Consider the following 22,184-nt stretch of genomic DNA (forward strand, 5'->3'; position numbering starts at 1 on the left):
CCTTAAAAATGACAAAGATACATTTTTTTTAAATGGTGAATTTTTTCATGGAAATATGGTCCTGTTCTCTCTCCATGGTCATGACATTTTAATTGTTTCAGCACCTCCCAAACTGTCTCTCCCAACTCTGTCCTATCTCACTGCCAGGCCTGTAACCTCAGCTTCTACAGGGCAGCCCCGCACTCTTCATCTGCCTCCCTCTCAGGCACAGGTATCGTCTCAAACACCTGAAGTCAAAGCCAAAGAACACACCCATTTTTGCTGGTGTGTTCCTGGGAAATGGCACCTGATTTTACTTAGTTTCCTCCTTGGTTATTGGGATAATTCTTTCTTGCATATGATGTCATTCAATGGGATAAAGCGTGAGTCACAATCCTTACCGTACGATAGGAACTCACATCTGAAATATTGATTCCAGCATCGCAAACTGTCCCTTATCTTTCCTGCCTTTTCCCTAGAAGTATTTGTTACCTGCTATGAGCAGTAGTTCAGCTGGCATACCAGCACTCTGAGCCTGGAGGGTAGGAAACTTGGGTTCTTTAGAAACTTGCCTCTCCTTTTTGTCATGTGCTGGATTACCAAGAACTAATAATCAGTGCTCTAGATATGTCCAATCCCACCACCAAAACTTGAGCCACATTCTCAGCACATCTTGCCTAAATTGAAGCACATGTGTTAGTTATCCTTTCTCTGACATCTTCTGCTCCCTTCAGGAATTCCTTGAGCATGTGTCTCCCCATCTGAGAAGCTACAGGGATCATCTCTTTCAAGCTCAAACTCCCATGGCCTTATTGCCCAGAGTCCACTCAGCAGCATCTTTTCCAGGCCTGTTGCCTTTGCTGCCTCTTCCTTCCCCTTCTGAGTCATAAGGAGCCCAGCCCATCCTGGCATCTCAGGGCTGGCTCTTCCCCACCTCCAAGGAGGGACTCCTACTCTGCCCTTTTCTAACCATGCCCAAAAACTCAGACACACCTCCTGGATTCTTTCTTATTCCTTTTAACTCCTAACATTAGAGTTTTGTGTGTTCTTTTCAATTTTCACCAACCAAAACACATCTCCATTTCCCTGAGGACAAATAATTTCTGTTTTGATTTCCCCATGTTACTTACAACAGCCCCTGGCTTATAGGAAATGCCTGATAAATTATCTTTGAATGCTTTCTTTTATTGATAGGTGATTTCTCCTTTATTTTCCCAGTAGGAGGACTCTTCAAATATCTGGAGTAAAAAAACATACTGCTAAGCATTCCCTTCCAAATTTAAAAACCTTAGTCACCTAAAATAGAGGACTCATCTATATCGTTACATAGGACTGTAGAACAACAGCTATCTCTTTCATCATTTTAGAATAATAATTGCCTAATATACACTTGTGTTTTATAGAACTCACCTGAACTGGATGAAGAAGGCTATAGCATCCGACCAGAGGAACCCGGCTATATCCTTTTTTTAATTTATATTTAATTTTTTGCTCTCAGAAAACAGTAAGCTAAGTTCAGACTTTACAAAGGTGATGAAATAAACTAAGCTACTATTCCTCCTATAAGAAATGAATAGCACAGAGAGTAGCCTGATGGCTAACAAGCAGGCATTTTGTTTTGATTTATAGAAAGTGAGAGAGAGAAGAAAAAGATGTGCTGAGAAACAATTGTGCCAATGGTGGGTCCTGGCTATCAGTTAAAACCTGATCTGGCAACGTCGTTTACAGTGACTGGAAAATACCTGTTACTGTCCTTTCCCTCCAATTCATCTCTGGGAAAAGTATGTCACACTCTGAAACTCTTAAGACTCTTCACAGATCATCCATAAAGTAGCCTTCCTCTTTGAGGATGAGCAAGCTAGCAAGCTCCCTATACTTGTGTGTATGCCAGGTGTGACATGTGTCCCAACACAGCAAAAATGTAGGATGGTAATCAATACTCCTTGAAATACACCATCCTTGATCATGTTCTAAGCAAAGGTGAAGACATCTATTTTATTTTATTATTTTACTTATTGGTTCTGGGAATTGAAGCCAGATGTATTCTATATCCTTTTTTTTTTTTTCTTTTAACTTGGAAACAGTCTCACTAAATTGCTAAGGCTGGCCTGGAGTTTGCCATCCCCCTGTTGCTCAGATCTTTTATTTTTACTTTGGTATTTTTACTTTTGGTTTATTTACTCTTTTCTTACTTTGGTTTTTTGCCATCTGATGGTACTTTTGCTGTGTCAATGTGTAATCACATGTTTTATACTCAATACCTCCCAGTAGAAGAAAGAGCTAAGTATCTTTAACTGTGTTCTACCTACCAAAGGAAAGCACTTTTATTCTTCGAGTGAATCGGAAGAGGAAGAAGAATCACACAAGAAATTTAACATCAAGATTAAGCCATTGCAATCTAAAGACATCCTTAAGAATGCAGCCACAGTGGATGAACTGAAGGCGTCAATAGGCAACATTGCTCTTTCCCCATCGCCGGTGGTGAGTGCTTCTCTCTCAAGCTTGGGGTTGGAGGGAGAGCTGTGTCCCTACCCCTATGCGCCAAGCCCAACAGAACTCCCTGCAGGGAAGGCTGTTTGCAGGCATCATGTTATGACCTTTATAAGCCTTTATGGCTCATCCAGGCCAAGAGGGTTTTACTCATTTTATACTGAAGTTCTTACAGTTTTCAAAATAAGAAAAAAGTATAGAATCACATTCTCTTTTCTTGTAAGCATCATAAATAGAAAGGAAAAAAAAGCAACACAGATTTCTAGACTTATTTCTGAAGCAGATTTACCAAGTGATTTTTTAAAACACATCTTAGGTTTTTTCCCTCACAAAAATATATGGAAAACATTAATAAAACTGATTTTTAAAAATTCTTCCCTTATTATGCTCCAAAAAGAAACAAAAATCACAGCCTAGATAGATATTAAAGCTCATATTCTTATATTTTATTATCAAATTGACTTAAGTACTCTTCATTTTAAGGTACCTCGAATACACGTATTGCCCTACTTATATTGTTTAAATCAGTATGTTTCCACAATCTGCTTTCTTTCACCAATTCCTACTAGATGTCTTTGATTGCTGGGTTTTGAGTTCCAACATTTACAGTATTCTCTCTGTGGTGTTTGATAAATGCCACTATTGTTTTCTAAAAATAGCTATGAAGAGCAGATGAAGGCTTTCAAATTAGCAGCTAATATGTTCTGGGCATCTTCTTTAGGGAAATGCAGCATTCTCCCCGCACCCCCAGCAGAGGAATTGATAAATGCCGAGTCATTTTTAAGGGCTTCTAGAAATATCTGAGTCTATCTAAAGGATTTATAATCATTCATCCTGTGAGGATAAGCTTGCCTACCTGGAATGAAGAAAGTGGATTAGGATGCGTTCTTTAGAGCTAACAATGACCTTTCCACTACTGTTGGTGATAATTAAAATGATTACAAGTAGTAACCAAGCATAGCAAATGATATTTCAGGTAATGTTTAATCATATGCTCACCTGCTACCTTAATATATCATCCTGAGAAGCATAAGATGTTAGTTTTCTTTCTTTTCTGTAATGGAAGATGCAGATTTTAAACTCATACATTGACTTGTGATTTCTAGTCACGGGAGCATTTTAAATATACACATTTCAGCTGATGCCTTTCAAATCATCTTTCAATCATTTAATCCTTTTAATTGTAAAAATCTACTTCAGTGCCAGACACTCATTCATACCCACTTCATAGGGTGTGACAAATTTAGTGGGCATCTGGAAGCTTCTTGGAGTAAGTGAAAGGGCCACGTTCACAAGATTAAATTAACATGTGCATGTGTGCGTGAATTTATGAGAACAGCCCCCAAAACATAGATGTTTTCTGAAAGCTAGCTGAATGAGGAAAGAAGAGATCCCCCATATAAGAAAGTACATGTGCCTAGGCCATCTGGCAGATGCTCCTCCCACCTGATACGTTATTAAGAGTACAGTAAGAAAACTAGTTGCTTATTTTGAGCTCTTCTCAAATCTATTTTTAAGGTAATACATGGGCATGATCTGGTTGAGACTTCAGTGAAAAAGGGCAAGCCGAGTAGGAACTGATGAAGACACGCAGAGAAAGTAACCCCAGGATTACGCTGTTTCTATGTGCCAGCAACACCCCAAACCAGGGTTTCCCTCCATACCCCATACACCCAGTTTGTTCCTAATAAGAAAAATTGTTTCTTCTATTACTATGATTTCCAAATATTTATAAATGTTGATATTTAGTGGGAGAGACTGAGCTATTATTACTAATTTAGGAACAGGTGAGCATGTTTCTGGATGTGCAAAAGGTTGTGACTGAGAACATATTTCTAGCTGTGGAATCCTTGCCCTCTTATAGACAACTTACATGTACAAATATTCCATATATGAGGTATTGTACTGTACCTCCAGAACCTGATAAGAACTCACCTTCTGAAATTCAGTTGATGCCATGATTAAAAAAATGGTAAATGGTTTGTAGCACTTTCAGTATTCCCAATCAGTCATCCATCTATATTTTCTTCAGATACTTAATAAATAGATCCTTATATCCATTATTGCTATGTCAGAATATTTTATGGAGGGTATGGCTCTCATGTTACAAAGCATCTATCACTTATAAAAGTAGAAATAATTCCAAATGGTTTGTAACAACGACTTGTGTTCAACTTCTGATTTATGTTTTTAAGGCACACATTTTTTATTTTTATTATCTTACACTGCATTTCATCTTTACTCTTATGAGGTACATTATCCCTAACTTACAAGTGAGGAAATTGCAGAGTGGCTTTTTTCTTTTTTATGTGTGTGTATTTGAAATTTTTTAAGATTAAGTTGGGCTTCTTTTTTTTGGTTTTTACTCATCTGTGAATATGTATAATCAAATGAGTTGCAACTCATTTGATCTTTTACCATGAGTTGGTTTTATTTTACTTAGTTTCCTTGTATGTAGTAGATAAAATTACTCAGAAAATGAATGAATGAATCTATATATTATGTGTATATAGTATATCAACCTATATGAAAATTACCTATCCCTAAGATAGAGCTTCAGTAACATAGAAAATTGAAGTTTTTCAGCAAAAATCCTACTGTAGTTAAACCCAATAAATATAATTTCAGTACAGATCTCACCTTGGCCCTTGCCCCTTGATTTTTATATAGAAATAAAAGATGGAATGTAGACTAAAATAAGCCAGAGAATGAACAATGCAGAAGTTAGCTCCCAGTTAAAGGATGTTGACTCCTATTCTTATATTGTTGTAGTTTCCTGATAGATAATACACTGACATGCTCACAGGCAAACAATGAACATCATCTAGATTTTAGTTGTTAATTTGGCATCTGTATAAGGTAGAATGTTGGTTGAACTGAGCTACCTTAACAGAGATCAAAGTAATAATGATTAATCAAAATGGTCAGTTTCTCTCCCACATAAAACTTAAAGCTGGTAGGCAGTCTAGACGGTGACAGAGTCCTATTCCAGGGGTCACTCAATAATCCAAAAACTTTCTGCAACATTGCTTCTTCCCTACAATGTCTCTGCCTTACCAAAAGCAAGCACTCCAAGTTTATTAAGCCTTCAGAGGGAGGAAAGAGAAAATAAAAAGCAAGTGATTTTAAGAGTTTAACTTAGAAATTGCATACATCACTGCTGATCAAATCCCCTCTGATGATTCACTCCTTTAAACACAATACCTGCAGGGGAGTCTGGGAAATGTAATCTTATGCTGAATGATCTTTAGCAGCTAAACTTCCAGTTCTGTTACAAAAAGACAATCAGCTGGCTCTCAGAGGACATCAGCAGTTTCTGCCACTGTCTTAAATAGTCAGATTATTTAGAGGAGTTCATTAGGAAGTGAGTTTCTGATTCATCTTCAAAATTATTCCACCAATCCAGATGTTCCTTTTCAAAAATTTGTAATCATGCCGGGCATGGTGGCCCACGTTTGTAATCCCTGTGCTTGGGAGGATCGTGCAGGTTCAAAGCCAGCCTCCCTGGCTTAAGAGACCCTGTTTCCAAATAAGAATATAAAATAGGTTTAGGAGTGTAGCCTGGAGGTAGAAGAGCTCCATCCCCAGTACCACCAAAAAACCCACAGAATTTTTAATCACTAATTTCTAAATAGTAGTGATGCTGTGCTGCATGTTAGCCAATGACAAGATAAAAGAGCAGAACCAAAACAAATTTCAGCTTCATTGATATATGCCCATCTAACAATAACAGCACCTCTATCTTACAAATTCACTATTTTTAGAGGCAGACTATTTCATTGTTGAATAAATGTCTTCCATCTGATACACTAAGTGTGTAATTTTGTCTTTGCCTGTGGTTGTGTTTTTAAGGCATGAACAAAGGAGCAGGCCCCTCCTTTTCCAGCTGTTTTTCCATTGAGCAGACTGACTCCAACTCAAATTTCAGTGTGCAGGATGTTCATGAAGGAGTGACCTTGGGCTTACCACCTGTTTTACATGTCCAGTAACAGCTTGAGCTGATCCAGAGAACTAGATTGGGCTAGAGCAATCCTTCAGTTTGGCTAAGATGAAAAACTTTATACTGCTGTATCAGACAGTACACCTATATGGGCCACCCTAGGAGGGACACCGTTTTGTGAACAAGGTGGCTCTCTGCAACTGATGTGTTGACATTTGGAGCTGTCTGCCATTGCATTCCTAGCAGCTGGTGCAAAACACCTTCTGAGAGGAATCTGCAAGACACATTTAGTATCCATTACAAATCCCTGTACCTGACATAGGGTCTTGTTACCATTGCATTCAATAAATGCTTGTGAGTGAGTGAATGAACAATGGGTGAATGGGACCAGGCCAAGGAGAGAGCACTGAGATGTGTTATCACAATCTGGTTTTGCCTGCACACTTGAGCTTTCTTTGTTCACCACAGCAATTCACCTAACTGTGCTCCCATCCTGGCTGCCTATTTCTACCCTACACAAACCACTGGTAAAAACATTCTTAAATTCAATGCTGAATTTGAGAGACATGAGGGTCTTCAACATTGCCCGGATCTACCAGACCAAAAGCCCTACTTAAGAGAGGTATGGGTTTACTTTGCCCTGATCCTTTGTTCATGCTGGCACCTAGGGTGACCAGCTCCATTTCGAGTGTTTTCTGATCATCTGCCTAAAAGATTTTTTCCAGTTTGGGTTACTAGGAAACAGCATGGTGACAGAAAGAGCACCTGGAGGCAGACAGGCCTATCAGCATTCTGACTGTCACCTTGGACAGGCCCCTTGACTGTCCTGGAACCTTTATTTCTTCGCCTGTAAAGCAAGGGTGATAATGGTCCTGGGAGAATTTTTGTGCTGATGATCATAGGTCTGTAGCAGAGTAAAATCTTGTTTGATCATCCCCCATGCTTAGTGCTGTGCTTAACACACATTAGGCGCTCTGATAGTAAACCAATGACTCATAGAAGTACATAGAAGATCCTGGTAACACTCGCTGATACATAATTGGGATCCTGCCATTGTTTGTATTTATTACTGATCTATATCCTAGAAAATCATTTTCTCCATTTCTGAAAGTCATGCTTTCCTTCCTCATGTCCAGTTTCCCACCCTAAGAGCATGCTATATGTCTTTATGTACTAGAATATAGGGCACCTATACCTCCAGACTTGAATCCAGATAGAAGAGCTTGGGGATCTCTTGCCCACCTTGGACTTTCATTCTTAACTAAATCTGATCCATCTTTTAGAGAAACCACTTTAAATCAATTTTCTCCATTCTGGTTATTTGTGATGGATTTTTCTTTGAACACAAAAAGTGTATTTACCCCTGAAGAAACTGTAATATAGTGGGAAAGGACAAGAAAAAAAAAAAAACCTGGATTCAACATTTTGCTAGTTGTGCTGTTTAGGCAAGGTATTCATACCCATTTGAGTCCTGGCTTCTCTAGCTCTAAAATAGTAATAACAAGCACCTACTATGATGGTTATTGCGAAGTCTTTCTCTTTCTGCTGGTACGATGTGAGGACTAATGCCCTGAGTGGAGCAGGTAAAAGCAAAGATGTGAGATGATGCTTTTTGCTCCCTTTTATACTCTACATTCAGGTTTGATGCAAGCATCTATCATCCAATAACTAGCTGTTTTTTTAATATACTTTGATTGGTGCTTTGTAACCCTACATCATATAAAGGTTTAGTGTGATAGAAACAAGCATTTAGCACCAGAGCATTTTGTTCCACATACCACTGCTCTTCCTCCTCCTCCCCAACCATAATATTGTTATTATTGGCAAGTTCATGAATGTACATGGGATTATTTGAACTGATTCCTTCATGAAGTCTTCTCCCTCCCATCCACCTCCCTCCCCAAGTCGACTTCCACTGTTCTTCTGGTATCTCGCTTCATTTATTTGCTGTCTTTGTTTCCTAGTTTTTTTCTAGCTTCCACATATGAGAGAAAATGCATGACCCTTCACTTGCTGAAACTGGCTTATCTCACTTAGCATAATAGCAGCTTTGTTCTTAAAGAGTAAATTGTTTTCTGAAAGGGGCAATAAAATAATGGGTGCAAGATTGAACTCTATGGAAATATGCTTTCACAAAAAAAGACAGCAAAATCAGAATTCAACATAAAATCAAATTGAATTTTTAAGGTAATTCAAGAAAAATAGAAATAGTCTCATCCCAGAGATGTCACAAACAAGTGAGCTTTACCTCTTGGCTGGTGACAGTGGGCATATTATAAAATCTGTACCATGGTTTCTTACCCATAAATGAGGTAACTCTCATACCTACTTCATAGGATTACTTTGAGGGTTAAATGAATATATATATATATATATATATATATATATATATATATATATATATATAAAATGTATCTCACACACACACACTCACATTAGGTAGTATATTCAGTGAATATCTCATTGTTAGAATTGTCTACAGAGCCCCTAAGGGCTCTAACACCAACAATAATGCATCAGGTGACCCAAAATAGTCAAAAGTCATTTAGATCCAAGATCAGTAATTATCCTAAGCATAAAACTGGGAAAAATGTTAATAACTTAGTTTGTGATTCCTATGAACTGGTTTTAAGAGTAGTCCCAGAAGCATTTCCACATTGTTTTGAGTAACATCAATATCACCTGAATATACGTGGTGTTTCATCAGGAGATTGTATTAAAGGCTGACATTTGCAAAAAACACCTATATTATGCATGACCCACTAAAGTCGTTTCATGAAGAATGCACTTTCTTAGTCCCCCTTCAAGTCATTTCACCAAATATTTGTTGACCACCTTCTGCCGGGCGTGGTGGCGCACGCTTGTAATCCCCGCGCTTGGGAGGCGGAGACAGGAGGATCACGCCAGCCGCGCTGGCATAAGAGACCCTGTTTCAAAAATATAAAATAGGTCTGGGAGTGTAGCCCGGAGGTAGAAGGGCCTCCAGGAACCCCAGTACCACAAAAAAAAAAAAAATTGTTGACCACCTTCCATGCAACACCCACTGAGAGCTAATGTCAGAGATACTAAACAGTCTGTCTCACCTTCTTGCCAACACCTTGCCTAAAGAATTATCAAAAATCAACATATAGGCCGGGCGTGGTGGCGCACGCTTGTAATCCCCGCGCTTGGGAGGCGGAGACAGGAGGATCGCGCAGGTTCGAAGCCAGCCGCGCTGGCGTAAGAGACCCTTTTTCAGAAATATAAAATAGGTCTGGGAGTGTAGCCCGGAGGTAGAAGGGCTTCCAGGAACCCCAGTACCACCACAAAAAAAAAAAAAAAAAATCAACATATACCCAAAGTTGCTGGCAGCACATAGAAGCTGAAATTCCCCTTGTGGCCAGACCCCTTCCTGACTTCACTTCAGTTTTTTGATTGATGATCTGGTCTGCTGTAGTCAGGTTCCCCTCTGGCCTCTTGGCCTCTTCGCCCCTCCCAGGGTTTCAGCTGTGGACCCTCCATTACTCCTGGAACCCGCATGGAACACTGTCTGACACATCATAGCCGTGTGCCATGGTCACTGTATATGAAATTTCATGGATGTAAGAAGACCAATGCTAGGGCTTCATTCCTGTTGCAACCATTTTCTTTTCTCACATACTGCTACCCATTCTTTACCTTTGTTCTTCAGGAACCAAAAATCACTGCAGGCTTACCTCGAGAAGTTGTAGTTTACCTGTCAGTGTTTAGTTCTATATTGATTCAGAAATTTTGCTCTGGAGTACATGAGAACTGAGTCTGCATGCTGACTCAGCACTCATTACCCACATGACCTTGGACAAGTTAAGTCCTAGTCACAGCTTAATCAAGAGTAAAATGAGGTCAATAAAACTACCCACTTTATAGAATCCTTATGAGGATTAAAGATATAAAGTGCCTAGTACTTTCAAGGAAATTTATGTAAATAAGACCCAAAGGAAGCCCTTAGTAAGTGATAGTCATTAGTCATTACAGAACAATGCAGTGTCTCCTGGAGACGGCTCTAAATCCTCCATCAAGGTAGGGACCACTGTGAGAACTTGCTGTGGTGATGGCGTTGGAGGTGGCAGCTAGGAAAACTTGCGTGCTGACTGTGTCAGATGCTTCACAATAGGTAATGTTATTATGCCCACTTTGCAGTTGAGGAAATTGAAGGATTGAGGGATTAAGTGACTCACTTGAAGTGTCATGGCTAGGAAGTAAACTTGCTGAGATTTAAACTCAAAGTATGGTTTCTAATTCAGAATTGTTGACCACTACTTACTTCATACTACTTTTTAATTGGTGCATTGCAATTGATCATCATGAGACTCAGTGATACATTCATATTTGCATATATGCATGCAACACTATTTGGTCCGTTTCCTTTGAGTGAATGTGATTGGCTCTCTTTTTAGAAAAAGCTCATTAGCTCATCCAAAACATTTTGCATGAGGAGTCACAAGCCCCATGAATGCTAATGATGGATGCCCAAAGGTCCACAGACCCAGCTCCAAAGCCCAGCTCCTTGGCTTTATAGCTCAATGCTCCTGTCTATGGCATGTCATGGGTCATCGCTAGTGACGAGAGCAGGGCTGAGCCTACAGGCTGCCATGTCCAGCTTAAGTGCCGCTATGTCATGTAATTCTTAATTTGTTAAAATTCATTTTTTGTTTTTGGTTTTTTTTTTTTTTTTTTGGTGGTACTGGGGTTCCTGGAAGCCCTTCTACCTCCAGGCTACACTCCCAGACCTATTTTTATATTTTTATTTGGAAACAGGGTATCTTAAGCCAGCACGGCTGGCTTTGAATGGGCACGATCCTCCTGTCTCTGCCTCCCAAGCACGGGGATTACAAGCATGCGCCACCACGCCTGGCTAAAATTCTCTCATTTTATATTCAAACTTCATGCACCTTTGTTTCCAATGTTAAAGAATGACACTTCATTTTTATATGACTCATATTTCAGTTCCCTAAAGCAATCAACAGGCACTTCTTAAGTCAATGGTACATTGTAATAATACCTTCTGTTTTATAAGTCCAGGCATGATCAAAAGGAAGAAATGACCAGCAGCCCTATTAATCAGGCAGAGGTATGATGAAACCCATTTTACAGAGTAACCAACCCAGAAAGTTCAAGCAGCTGCTGCACGCTCGAGGGCCAGAACTCCAACTCCCAAATCTGTCTCTCTACCTCGGCAAAACAATATTTTTTTTTTCCCATCTGCAAAGTTAGGGCCTATGATTCAGTTATTTTTAAGAACGCTCAGCTTTAACCCTCTGCTGTGTATGCTGGGCTGCCATTCTCCATGGAAAGCTCTGTCTGATAGACAACCAGAAAGCGTTTCCTTTGAAGCTCAAGGGCAAGTCAGAAGCACACAGGCTTTCGAGTCCCTATATTATCCATGTGTCTTGGGCAAGATCCTTTACTCAGATCTAAGTCTGTAGAATGGGAACAAGGGTAGCAACCTTCTTAGGGTTGATCAGCATGACAGTAGGAGATGTGACGTGTGCCGGCTCTGTTGCCCTGTCACTAGGGGAGGCTCCATGAACTCCTAGTTCCCTTTCAGCTGCACGTTTCTTCCCTTCAGCTGAGAGACCCGTGGGAGGCAGAAGAAAAAAAAATACCGAGGGAGGACTCGTGCAAAGTCAAGAAGAGGGCTGGTAAAGAAAAGACAAGTGAGTAGGAGGCGCCCTAGCCCAGCATGGAAGGTGGTGCCTCCTCCTCTTCCCCTGTGAAATTCAATGATACAAGGAATTGAGGAACTTGATTTTTGAGTTATGAAGGAGCAATTAGTTTAATCTTGTTCCTGGAGATTTGCCATCCATAATGGGAGTTATTAAAAAAAATATACGAGGAGGGGGAGATAGTTTTGAACTGGAGACAGTCTGGTGCTGTTTGTCTATTCCAGGTGGCCCACCCACCCTCCCTCCCCCAAATTAGCCTGCCAGAGAGCAAAATCTATGAATTTGCTGCTGCTTGGTAACACCACCCCCTTTTTTGTCCTTGCTTTGGCAGAAGGTTCAGCACCCTGTTGAGTTCAGTAAAAACAAGGAGTCATCAATGGGGGAGGAGAGCTCCAAGCTCCTACAGGCCAGCATCCTCTCCTGGCAGAAACAGTGCAGGGAGCTAAAAGGCAGGACACACTGTGGGCTCTACTCATCAAGAAAGCATTATAGGACAAACATGATCTGGGTTGAATGTCAGAGGTGGGGCATATAATCTGCCACTCCATCCTCCAGACCCCCAGCAGACATTGCAACAAGATCCCAGGGGTACTTTGAGAATCCCCCTCTAGTTGCAAGCATCCTGACCAAAATCAGCTAGAAACAGCACCCGAGAGAAAAGGTTTTTTTGGTTTTTTTTTTTTTTCAGGCTTTATAGAGGATAGATGGGAAAATGGGCGGGAGCTTTCTTTTTTAAATTATTCTCTTCCCAATATTTTAATAAACCATGGAATGTCTGCAGAAGAATTAGCTTTGTGTTAATATAGGTTGGTTCTTTCCTTCATTACTAAATTTGCTCTCTTTATTTGCAAGTGAGCTCAAAGGTACACATCTTTCTCAATCCTCTTATTTTTTCCATAATTGAAACTTAACTGAGTTTTGTCTTTAATTTTTTAATATTTATGGGTGCATATTAGATGGGTTTCCTTGTGGCATATTTAAATATACATAAAAATGTGACTTTCTTTAATCATTTCACTCCCCCCATTCTCCCAGCCTCCCTCCCGCCCCCTTTTCTCTACCTTAATAGTCTCCCTTTCCTTCTACTCTCACGCATCCCTTCGGGGCTGGTGAGGATGTGTGGAAAAAGGAACTCAGATATACTCTTGGTGGGAATGTAAATTCGTATAGCTGTTCTGAACATCAGTATGGGGGTTCAAGGAGCTAAAAATAGAACCGCCATGTGATCCTGCTATACCAATCCTTGGTATCTCTCCAGAGGAATTAAAGGCAGCATACTTTAAAGATATATGCATACTCTGGTGTTTTGCAGCACAATAGCCAAGTTATGAAATCAACCTAGGTGTCCACCAATAGACAGTGGGTGAAGAAAATGTGGTCTTCATGCACAATGAGTTTTATTCAGCCGTAAAGAACAAAGTTATGTCATCTGCAGGAAAATTAGTGGAACTGAAGACCAAAATTTTGAACAAAATAAATCAGGCTAAGAAAGAAATATCATATACATGTTTTTTCTCAAATTAGCTTATTTTAAATCAAGAAATATTTGTGTTTTTTCCTAAAAAGAATTGTCGTGCTTTGTTTTTGTTTCTTAAGATTCTGAAGAAGCCCTTAAATTAAGAGGCCATCACCTAAGTGTTGGTAGCTGCTAATAAAGAAAAAAACAAAAAACAGTGAAGATTGTTTAAGACTTTATGTATCTTGGGGTGGAAAGCTAAGGGAGAAGGGCTGGGTAACTCTGATCATTTGTGTGCTCATGTTTATTCTTTAAGTCTTGATTAAATGAGACATTTAATTCTAAAGACTGCGGAACTTACATGTTAATAGTAGTTTAATCCCAAGGACTGAAAGCATGCCTAGAAACACAAGCTTACCTTCTTGAGAAGATTGTTTTTTGAAATCTGCTACTATAGATGGGTGTGATCAATTTATTGATTTATTTTTGCAGTACTGGGGATGGAACCCAGGGGCATTCTACCTCCAAGCTATTTTTTATTCTTTATTTTGAAATGGGATCTCACTGAGTTGCATAGAGGCTCACTAGCCGAGGCTGTCTGGGAACCAGGGATCCTCCTATCTCAGCCTCCCAAATGCTGGGATTATAAGCGTGCACCACCACACCAGGCCAAAGAGAGTAATCTATTTAATCCTTTCCACTGGAAGGACTGAAGATTATTTTCTAGGATCTGTGAATTTTTTTTAATTAATTTATTTTTTAAATTGGTGCATTGTAGTCATATATCAATCACATTGGAGTACAAGACTTGAGAGGATATACAAGCACACATCATCCAATTAGCCCTCCTCCAGCCCCCATCCCATTCCCTCCATCCCACACTTCTTTGGTGATTTACTTTGATACATTTGTTTATGTACCTCCTGCGTTTTAAAGAGGCTCCGTCCTCCAGTATTACATACCCTCTGATTGGTCACATTAGTTGCTTCTCTATAGGGCCCTTTCTATAGCTCAACCTCTTCCTGTTGCCCTTTTCCTCCTAGTTATTGCTGATTAAGAGAAGCGTCTGATTTATATTTTCTGCGATATTTCTCTGTGCATGCTGCGTTGCAAGTACCAATCCCAATCTTGATGGTCCCAGTAGTGGCCTGGCTACTCAGTGGACTGATCCAGACCTCGCTGGCTCAAGCAGCGGCCTTGCCTCATGGGAGGCCCCAGTTCTGGTCTCGCTGGCCCCTGAACCGGTCTAACCCCTAAGCTGGCTTTGGTCCCGACCTTGGAGGCCGCAGGAGTGAACTTGCCTCACGCCAGGCTCCGATGCTGGCCATTGGCCCCTACACCGGTCTAACCCCTTGGCAGGATTCCAGTCCCGGCCTCGGAGGCCCCAGCACCGGCCTAGCCTCATGGCAGGCTCCAATGCCGGCCTCGTTGGCCCCAACACCAGCCTAACCCTTCGGCAGGCTCCGATCCCGGCCTCGGAGGCCCCAGCACTGGTCATGCCTCAAGGCAGGCTCCGATGCCGGCCTCGCTGGCCCCAGCACCGGCCTAACCCCTTGGCAGGCTCCGATCACGGATTTGGAGGCCCCAGTACCGGCCTTGCCTCAAGGCAGTCTCTGATGCCGGCCTCACTGGCCCCAGCACCAGCCTAAGCCCTCGGCAGGCTCCGATCATGGCCTCGGAGGACCCAACACTGGTAATGCCTCACGGCAGGCTCCGATGCCGGCCTCACTGGCCCCAGCACCGGCCTAACCCCTTGACAGGCTCTTATCCTGGCCTCAGAGGCCCCAGTACCGGCCTTGCCTCACGGCAAGCTCCGATGCCGGCCTCGCTGGCCCCAGCACCGGCCTAACCCCTCGGCAGGCTCCGATTCCGGCCTCGGAGGCCCCAGCACTGGTCATGCCTCACGGCAGGCTCCGCTGCTGGCCTCGTTGGCCCCAGCACCGCCCTAACCCCTCAGCAGGCTCTTATCCTGGCCCCGGAGGCCCCAGTACCGGCCTTGCCTCACGGCAGGTTCCGATGCCAGCCTCACTGGCCCCACCACCGGCCTAACCCCTCGGCAGGCTCTTATCCTGGCCTCGGAGGCCCCAGTACCGGCCTTGCCTCAAGGCAGGCTCCGATGCCGGCCTCGCTGGCCCCAGCACCGGCCTAACCCCTCAGCAGGCTCTTATCCTGGCCTCGAGGCCCCAGTACTGGCCTTGCCTCAAGGCAGGCTCCGATGCCGGCCTCACTGGCCCCAGCACCGGCCTACCCCCTCGGCAGGCTCTTATCCTGGCCTCAGAGGCCCCAGTACCGGCCCTGCCTCACGGCAGGCTCCGATGCCGGCCTCACTGGCCCCAGCAGCGGCCTAACCCTTCGGCAGGCTCCAATCCCGGTCTCAGAGGCCCCAGTACCGGCCTTGCCTCAAGGCAGGCTCCGATGCCGGCCTCACTGGCCCCAGCACCGGCCTAAGCCCTTGGCAGGCTCGATCCCGGCCTCAGAGGCCCCAGTACCGGCCTTGCCTCAAGGCAGGCTCCGATGCTGGCCTCACTGGCCCCAGCACCGGCCTAAGCCCTCGGCAGGCTCGATCCCAGCCTCGGAGGCCCCAGCACTGGTCATGACTCAAGGCAGGCTCCGATGTCGGCCTCACTGGCCCCAGCACCAGCCTAACCCCTCGGCAGTCTCCGATCCCGGCCTCGGAGGCCCCAGCACTGGTCATGCCTCACGGCAGGCTCCGATGCCGGCCTCGCTGGCCCCAGCACTGGCCTAACCCCTCGACAGGCTCTTATCCTGGCCTCGGAGGCCCCAGTACCGGCCTTGCCTCAAGGCAGGCTCCGATGCTGGCCTCACTGGCCCCAGCACCGGCCTAAGCCCTCGGCAGGCTCGATCCCGGCCTCGGAGGCCCCAGCACTGGTCATGACTCAAGGCAGGCTCCGATTCCAGCCTCACCGGCCCCAGCACCGGCCTAACCCCTCGGCAGGCTCTTATCCTGGCCTCGGAGGCCCAAGTACCAGCCTTGCCTCATGGCAGGCTCTGATGCCAGCCTTGCTGGCCCCAGCACCGGCCTAACCCCTCAGCAGGCTCCGGTCCCGTCTTCGGGGGCCCCAACACTGGCCTTGCCTCACGGCAGGCTCCGATGCTGGCCTCGCTGACCCCAGCACCGGCCTAACCCCTCAGCAAGTTCCGGACCCGACCTCGGAGGCCCTAGCACAAGCCTTGCATCATGGCAGGCTCCAATGCCGGCCTCGCTGGCCCCAGCATCGGTCTAACCCCTCTGCAGGTTCCAATCCCGGCCACGGAGGCCTCAGTAGTGGCCTTGCCTCACAGCAAGCTCCGATATCGGCCACTGGCCCCGGCGCCCGCCTAACCCCTCAGCAGGTTCCGATCACTGCCTCTGTGGTTATTATTTCAAAGGTTCCAGTTGTAATGTATCAGATCTCTGCCTCCCCTGAATATTGGCCACTGGCATTGCCACTGCCTCCACCATTTCAAATCCTTCCCAGGCTCTTTTTCCACTCTGAATGATGTCCAGTGTTCCTAAGCATGCGTGATGGTAGCATTCGACATTTGGTGTAATTTCTCCAAAAAAATAAAGTTGGTAAGATCCGGTTTCTGCTTCTCCTGAATACAAGTCTCCACCACCATCGCGGAGAACTCTTAACACCGCATTTCTCCTTGGTCTCCGCTAAACTCTCTCCTTATATGTGATGTCTGAGATTCTTAATAATATAGGGAAATAACAGTCCTCTTTCACGGCGAATTTTTCCATAAGTTCCAGTGCATTTAGATAAGTTTTGTCTGCATCTCCAGTGTCCTGGCATCCATAATGGCTTTCTTACCACCTCTCCGATATTTCTTTATCTTTTTCTGTTCTGGGCCCGGTTTCTCCAGGGGTCTGGCGCGCTACTCGCAGTTCGGCCCCGGGGCCCAGAGTCCCGCGACCCGGCCCCATCAGCATGCCCCGCCCGCGACCCCCGCCCAGAACCCAGCGTCTTACTGGGCCTGGTTTCTCCAGGGATCTGGCGTGCTACGCGCAGTTCGACCCGGGCCCCGGCTTTTGTGCGCTGCGCGCGACCCCTGCCCAGAACCCAGAGTCTTACTGGGTCTGGTTTCTCCAGGGGTCTGGCGTGCTACTCGCAGTTCTGCCTGGGGCCCAGAGTCCCACGACCCGGGCCCCATCCAGCGTGCCCAGCCCGCGACCCCCGCCCAGAACCCAGCGTCTTACTGGGCCTGGTTTCTCCAGGGGTCTGGCGTGCTAAGCGCAGTTCGGCCCGGGGCCCAGGGTCCCGCGACCCGGGCCCGGCTTTTGTGCGCCGCGCGCGACCCCTGCCCAGAACCCAGCCTCTTACTGGGTCTCTAGGATCTGTGAATTTAACTCCGTTGTTTCTGGACTATAAAGCTAACAGACCTTTGAAAGTGGGTTCAATCTGTGGAGGGAACTTGGATCTACCCTGGTCCAGGCTCTATGGAGGAAGGAAATCTGGGATCTAGCTCTAGCTGTGCTTTGTAACCATGTGAATTTGGAATTCCACTGAGCCTCCTCCTCATGGGTAAATTAGAGAGAATAATGGCACCAACCAGGTAAGGTAAAGCAATAGTGAGTTCTCATTGAATGTTAGCTGTCAATATCATCCTTGTCTTTAAGTTCTCACAGTAGTCCTACCAGGTAGCAATTATCCCTGTTTTATAAATTACAGAAATGAGGCCTACTGTGGCTTGCCCAAAGCATCCAGAATATTAGAAGTTGAGCTAATTTGAGGACATAAAAGCTCAAGCTTCTCCTTCCACTGTGACAACCAATGTAAGGCTATTTGATTTTAACCCCCAAATAACCTGTGTCTGGAGATGGAGAGCCCAAACCTTGTTACTAACTTTAATTTCTCCCTGCGTCTCACCAAGTGTCCACATCTGAAGGTGGCGCCAGGGATCTGGGCCTCTCTCAGCCCTCAGCTATTCTGAAGCGTGTTTGTGACAGGAGAAAATTCCACCCTGGAGATCTGATCACATACTTTCAGACTAACGTCTGTGTAATGCTGTGTCGCTTCCTTGGGGCCTTTGTAACATGCATTGGCACCTGAGGTCACTAATGGGCAGAGAAATTAACAATTAAGTAGGAGCTAAGTGAAATATTTATAGGAGCTGATAAAAGAACCATTACGAATGGGGCCTCATGCCTTAGGCCGTTTACGATTCAGCCTTGTTCCATAGAGCAATTCATCTTGTCCTATTTCAAAAGACACCCTACTTCAGACATCTGTATAATGTTTTAACGGTCCCCCAAAGAGAATTCATCAACACATTTTGAGTGCCTACTATGTACCTAGTACTGTTTGGGGATACAGAGTTCGTTTATAACCCTTACCATGAATTAATAATCAAGTACAGACATAAACAACAAAGAACTGCAAAAATATCTTAGCAATGAGCTCCTTTGTTTTTGCTGAAGCTAATAATGCCAAGCAAACAAAGACTTCCAATATTTACTTATTATTCCTAATAAAAAGATGTGCCACAATCAAATGAGAGAAGGTTACAATTTATTCTGACAGGGAAGCTTGGAAAAGGTCTCATGAAAGAAATGTCACTGGCATTGAAGAATGAGAGTAATTTTGATGGGGGTGGGGGGAGAGAGACAAGCTATGAAAGGCAGAAGCAGTGTGGACAAAGGGCTGGGGAGCCTGTGGGTGCAGGGCAGACCAGGGAGGTGTGGAGAGTCTGCAGCTAAGCGCAGTCGTTGTAGGAAGACAATAGTGGAAGACAACGGCATGAAGATCAGCTGGAATGGACCAGGAAGGCATTTGGTGCCACAGTATGGAGTCTGTTCTATTCTCTGGATAGTAAAGACGTTTATGAAGAATAGAGTAATATATCCACCTCACTGTTGTTGGAAAATGGTTCTGGGGATAGTGAGAAGGATGGATTAGGAGGTAAAACTGAAAGCAGGAGCATCATGGGCGAGAAGTGTACATAGGAGGCTTAGAGCACTCATGTCACCACCAAGAGCTGATAACGGCCTGGCAAAGGCAGTCGCCAAGTGAGAGCGTTCTGAAGGGCCAGGAAAGACCTCCCAGGATCAGAATGTATAACTGTCCGTGGAGAGTGGGGAAATGAGGATGGGCTCAAAGGAGAACGGATGGCCCTAGCCAAGGTGTCTTAGGAAAAGATGCTAAGTACCAGGTTGCCTAGTGAGACTGGGGTTTCTGGGAGAATCTCCTGTTGTAGTTTCATGACCACGCCTGACTGCCATGTGTTAAGGGCATTTTCCAACTTTTAGTATCACACAGCCTACATCTCTTTTCAAGGCAGAAGCCTGTCTCATAAAAGACAACCATTTCAAAGAAAGCTTAGCATGCGCCCCAGTGGAGGCTGTACTGTGCCCTCTGAAGCTTGAACTAAAAACAGCAGCCTAGAAACGACCCTATCAGGCGTGCATAGGAAGCATTTACAGAAGCGGTGCCTTTGGGAGCTGCCGTTAGGGAGGTCATTCTGAGCCTTGAGCGTTTCTTCGGGAAGATGCATGTCACATCTCTCATTTTCTCTTGATTTTTCTCCCCCATGCTTTCGCTTTTAGAGGAAAAGTCCGGTAAGAAATCACAAGTTTTTTTCTGTGTTTTGGCCAAACTACTTGTTCTGTTCATTTTCACCATCTGCATATCTAATGACTGACTGTGTTTAATACCTCAACAAGGTTTTGAATTTGGAAAACAAACCTTGTGAATCAGAACCAGGTCTAATTATGCCGCATGGGGAAAAAAGGAAGTCGGTTGCTAAGTGATTTTGCAACCCTGTTATTAAGGGCCACAGGGCAATTTTGTAAAGATTCACCTCTGCCTCAGAGAGATAGGCTCCAATATTTTAGGTTCTAAGTTCTATTTATTGTAGCTCCCACTTGAATTTGGCTACACATACAGATCAAATGTTAATTTTTTGTTTAATGTACAACATGGCAACATCCTAAATGATTATGGAACTGGCCTGGGAAGGGGCTTTTAGGGGGTTTCTAGAAGGTTTTCTGTTAGTTTTTTCTTGGTAAATCAAAATATCTCCTCCTGGAATTGCCAGAAACTGGACAAGAGGATCTTTATAAAATGTAAATCTTCCTCTGGATGTTAATATTTAGTACCAGTGGCTGGTTTTTAGTAACAATATAAATCTGATATTAGGTGTTTATACTGTTTTATTTTATCACAACACAGGAGAGGAGAGAGAATGAAAGAGAATGAATAATATTCTTTTTATTTGCCTGGTTTATTGGGATCATGTTCCCAAAATGCTGATCCATAGCTGATGCAGGCAGCCACTACCATAAGATATGAAAATGTTTGTGTCCATGAACACCAAGAACTGGCTGGTCGTTTGGTTCTGCCCGACTCTAAGTGGACGCTGTAACAAGCGCTCTCACCTCTTATCCTGCCCATTGACTCAATCCCAGAGGTCTCTGCACCACATGTGAGATGCTGCACTTAAAATCCATGTGGTCAGAGGGAAGGGGAATGGGAGACACAGAATAAAAATTGGGATCAAATATTCGACTTTATCAAAACATAAGCCCAGGTTTTTTGGCTTCCAATATGAAAATAAGCACCTGTTATGATTATGGTTTTATTACTAGAATGAGCAGCTGCTTGTAAACAAGAATCAACTGTTCAACACACATGGTGTGACAGTACAACATTGTTGGTTCTCTTTAGTGACCTTCGCTTCTCATCTGCTGGCAGTTTCATGTATTCTTGAAAATGAATAGTTCTACCTAGTTCTACTTATTAAACAAATTTGGCCACTTCACACACTGAAATTGGCCCTTAGTACATTCAGAATTCTCCATTCCTCACTGTTTTTACTCCTGTTGTCCTTACAGCAGCATTCACAAGTATCGATTGTGTCAATTGTGTGTCTTGTCTTCAAGAACAAATCTTCCCTCTATCCCAGCCTGGCATTTTTTTCCTTTAGAAAGGCCCATCTCATTAGTGCCTGGGATGGTTGCCTCTGAATGATATGTTGGTTAGTAGCAGGTTCTTTGTTTCCTTTCCGAAATGGAGTTTCAGAAGATCATTTAAGTATGTCTGGATGGGTATAATAGGTATTCTCTGTAATTGGATTTGTAATACACAGGAACACGTTTAAATATAGACAAACACCTACCATCGCTGGACAAGTAGATGCTTGCCATATAGTTTGTTCTCATCCTAACGTATTTAAAAATAAATAGTAATGTTGTCTGGGATCATAAGCTTCATGATCAAATTCTTGTTCTTTTCTAGAAAGTTTTGTAACACTAATCACTATTTTGTCTATGGCTAGATTATATAAAAATGCTTGTTTGGTACTTTGTAGTTTGTCACCCATTTTTCTGTTTCCACAGCACTAAATTGAGCAAATAAAGTTTTTTTCAAGTTTAAACCCAGATACTGATGCCAGTTACTTAATGATGTTAACAAGAAGCGAGACAGATTATGTTTACTTTTTATAAAGATTTCATAACACCCTATTGGCTAAGACTGAGTTATCATAGGCAGCTGGACTCTGGACTAGATACCATGGAAGCCTCCCAGGTATAGATGGCTAAGAGCTGGGAATGTATCTCAGTGGTAAAGCACTTGCCTAGTGTGTGTGAGGCCCTGGGTTTGATCTCTAGCATTGCAAATAAAAGGCAGGGTTG

The 22,184-nt window shown here is 43.7% G+C and overlaps 1 protein-coding gene across 1 annotated transcript in view; it reads left to right on the top strand.

Annotated features, from left to right (window-relative positions):
• SGIP1 (SH3GL interacting endocytic adaptor 1) overlaps positions 1 to 22,184 on the top strand; it is a gene marked incomplete at both ends in the record, with an annotated part of 146,597 nt that overhangs the window by 34,689 nt on the left and 89,724 nt on the right. Inside the window, 3 exons of the mRNA XM_080691438.1 lie at positions 1,383 to 1,437; positions 2,285 to 2,460; positions 20,097 to 20,108. Coding sequence (XP_080547564.1) covers positions 1,383 to 1,437; positions 2,285 to 2,460; positions 20,097 to 20,108 — 243 coding nt within the window. The remainder of the gene's footprint in view (positions 1 to 1,382; positions 1,438 to 2,284; positions 2,461 to 20,096; positions 20,109 to 22,184) is intronic.

The sequence above is a fragment of the Muscardinus avellanarius genome (genome assembly GCF_963383645.1).
Source record: "Muscardinus avellanarius genome assembly, chromosome: 3".
Classification (NCBI taxonomy): Eukaryota; Metazoa; Chordata; class Mammalia; order Rodentia; family Gliridae; genus Muscardinus; species Muscardinus avellanarius.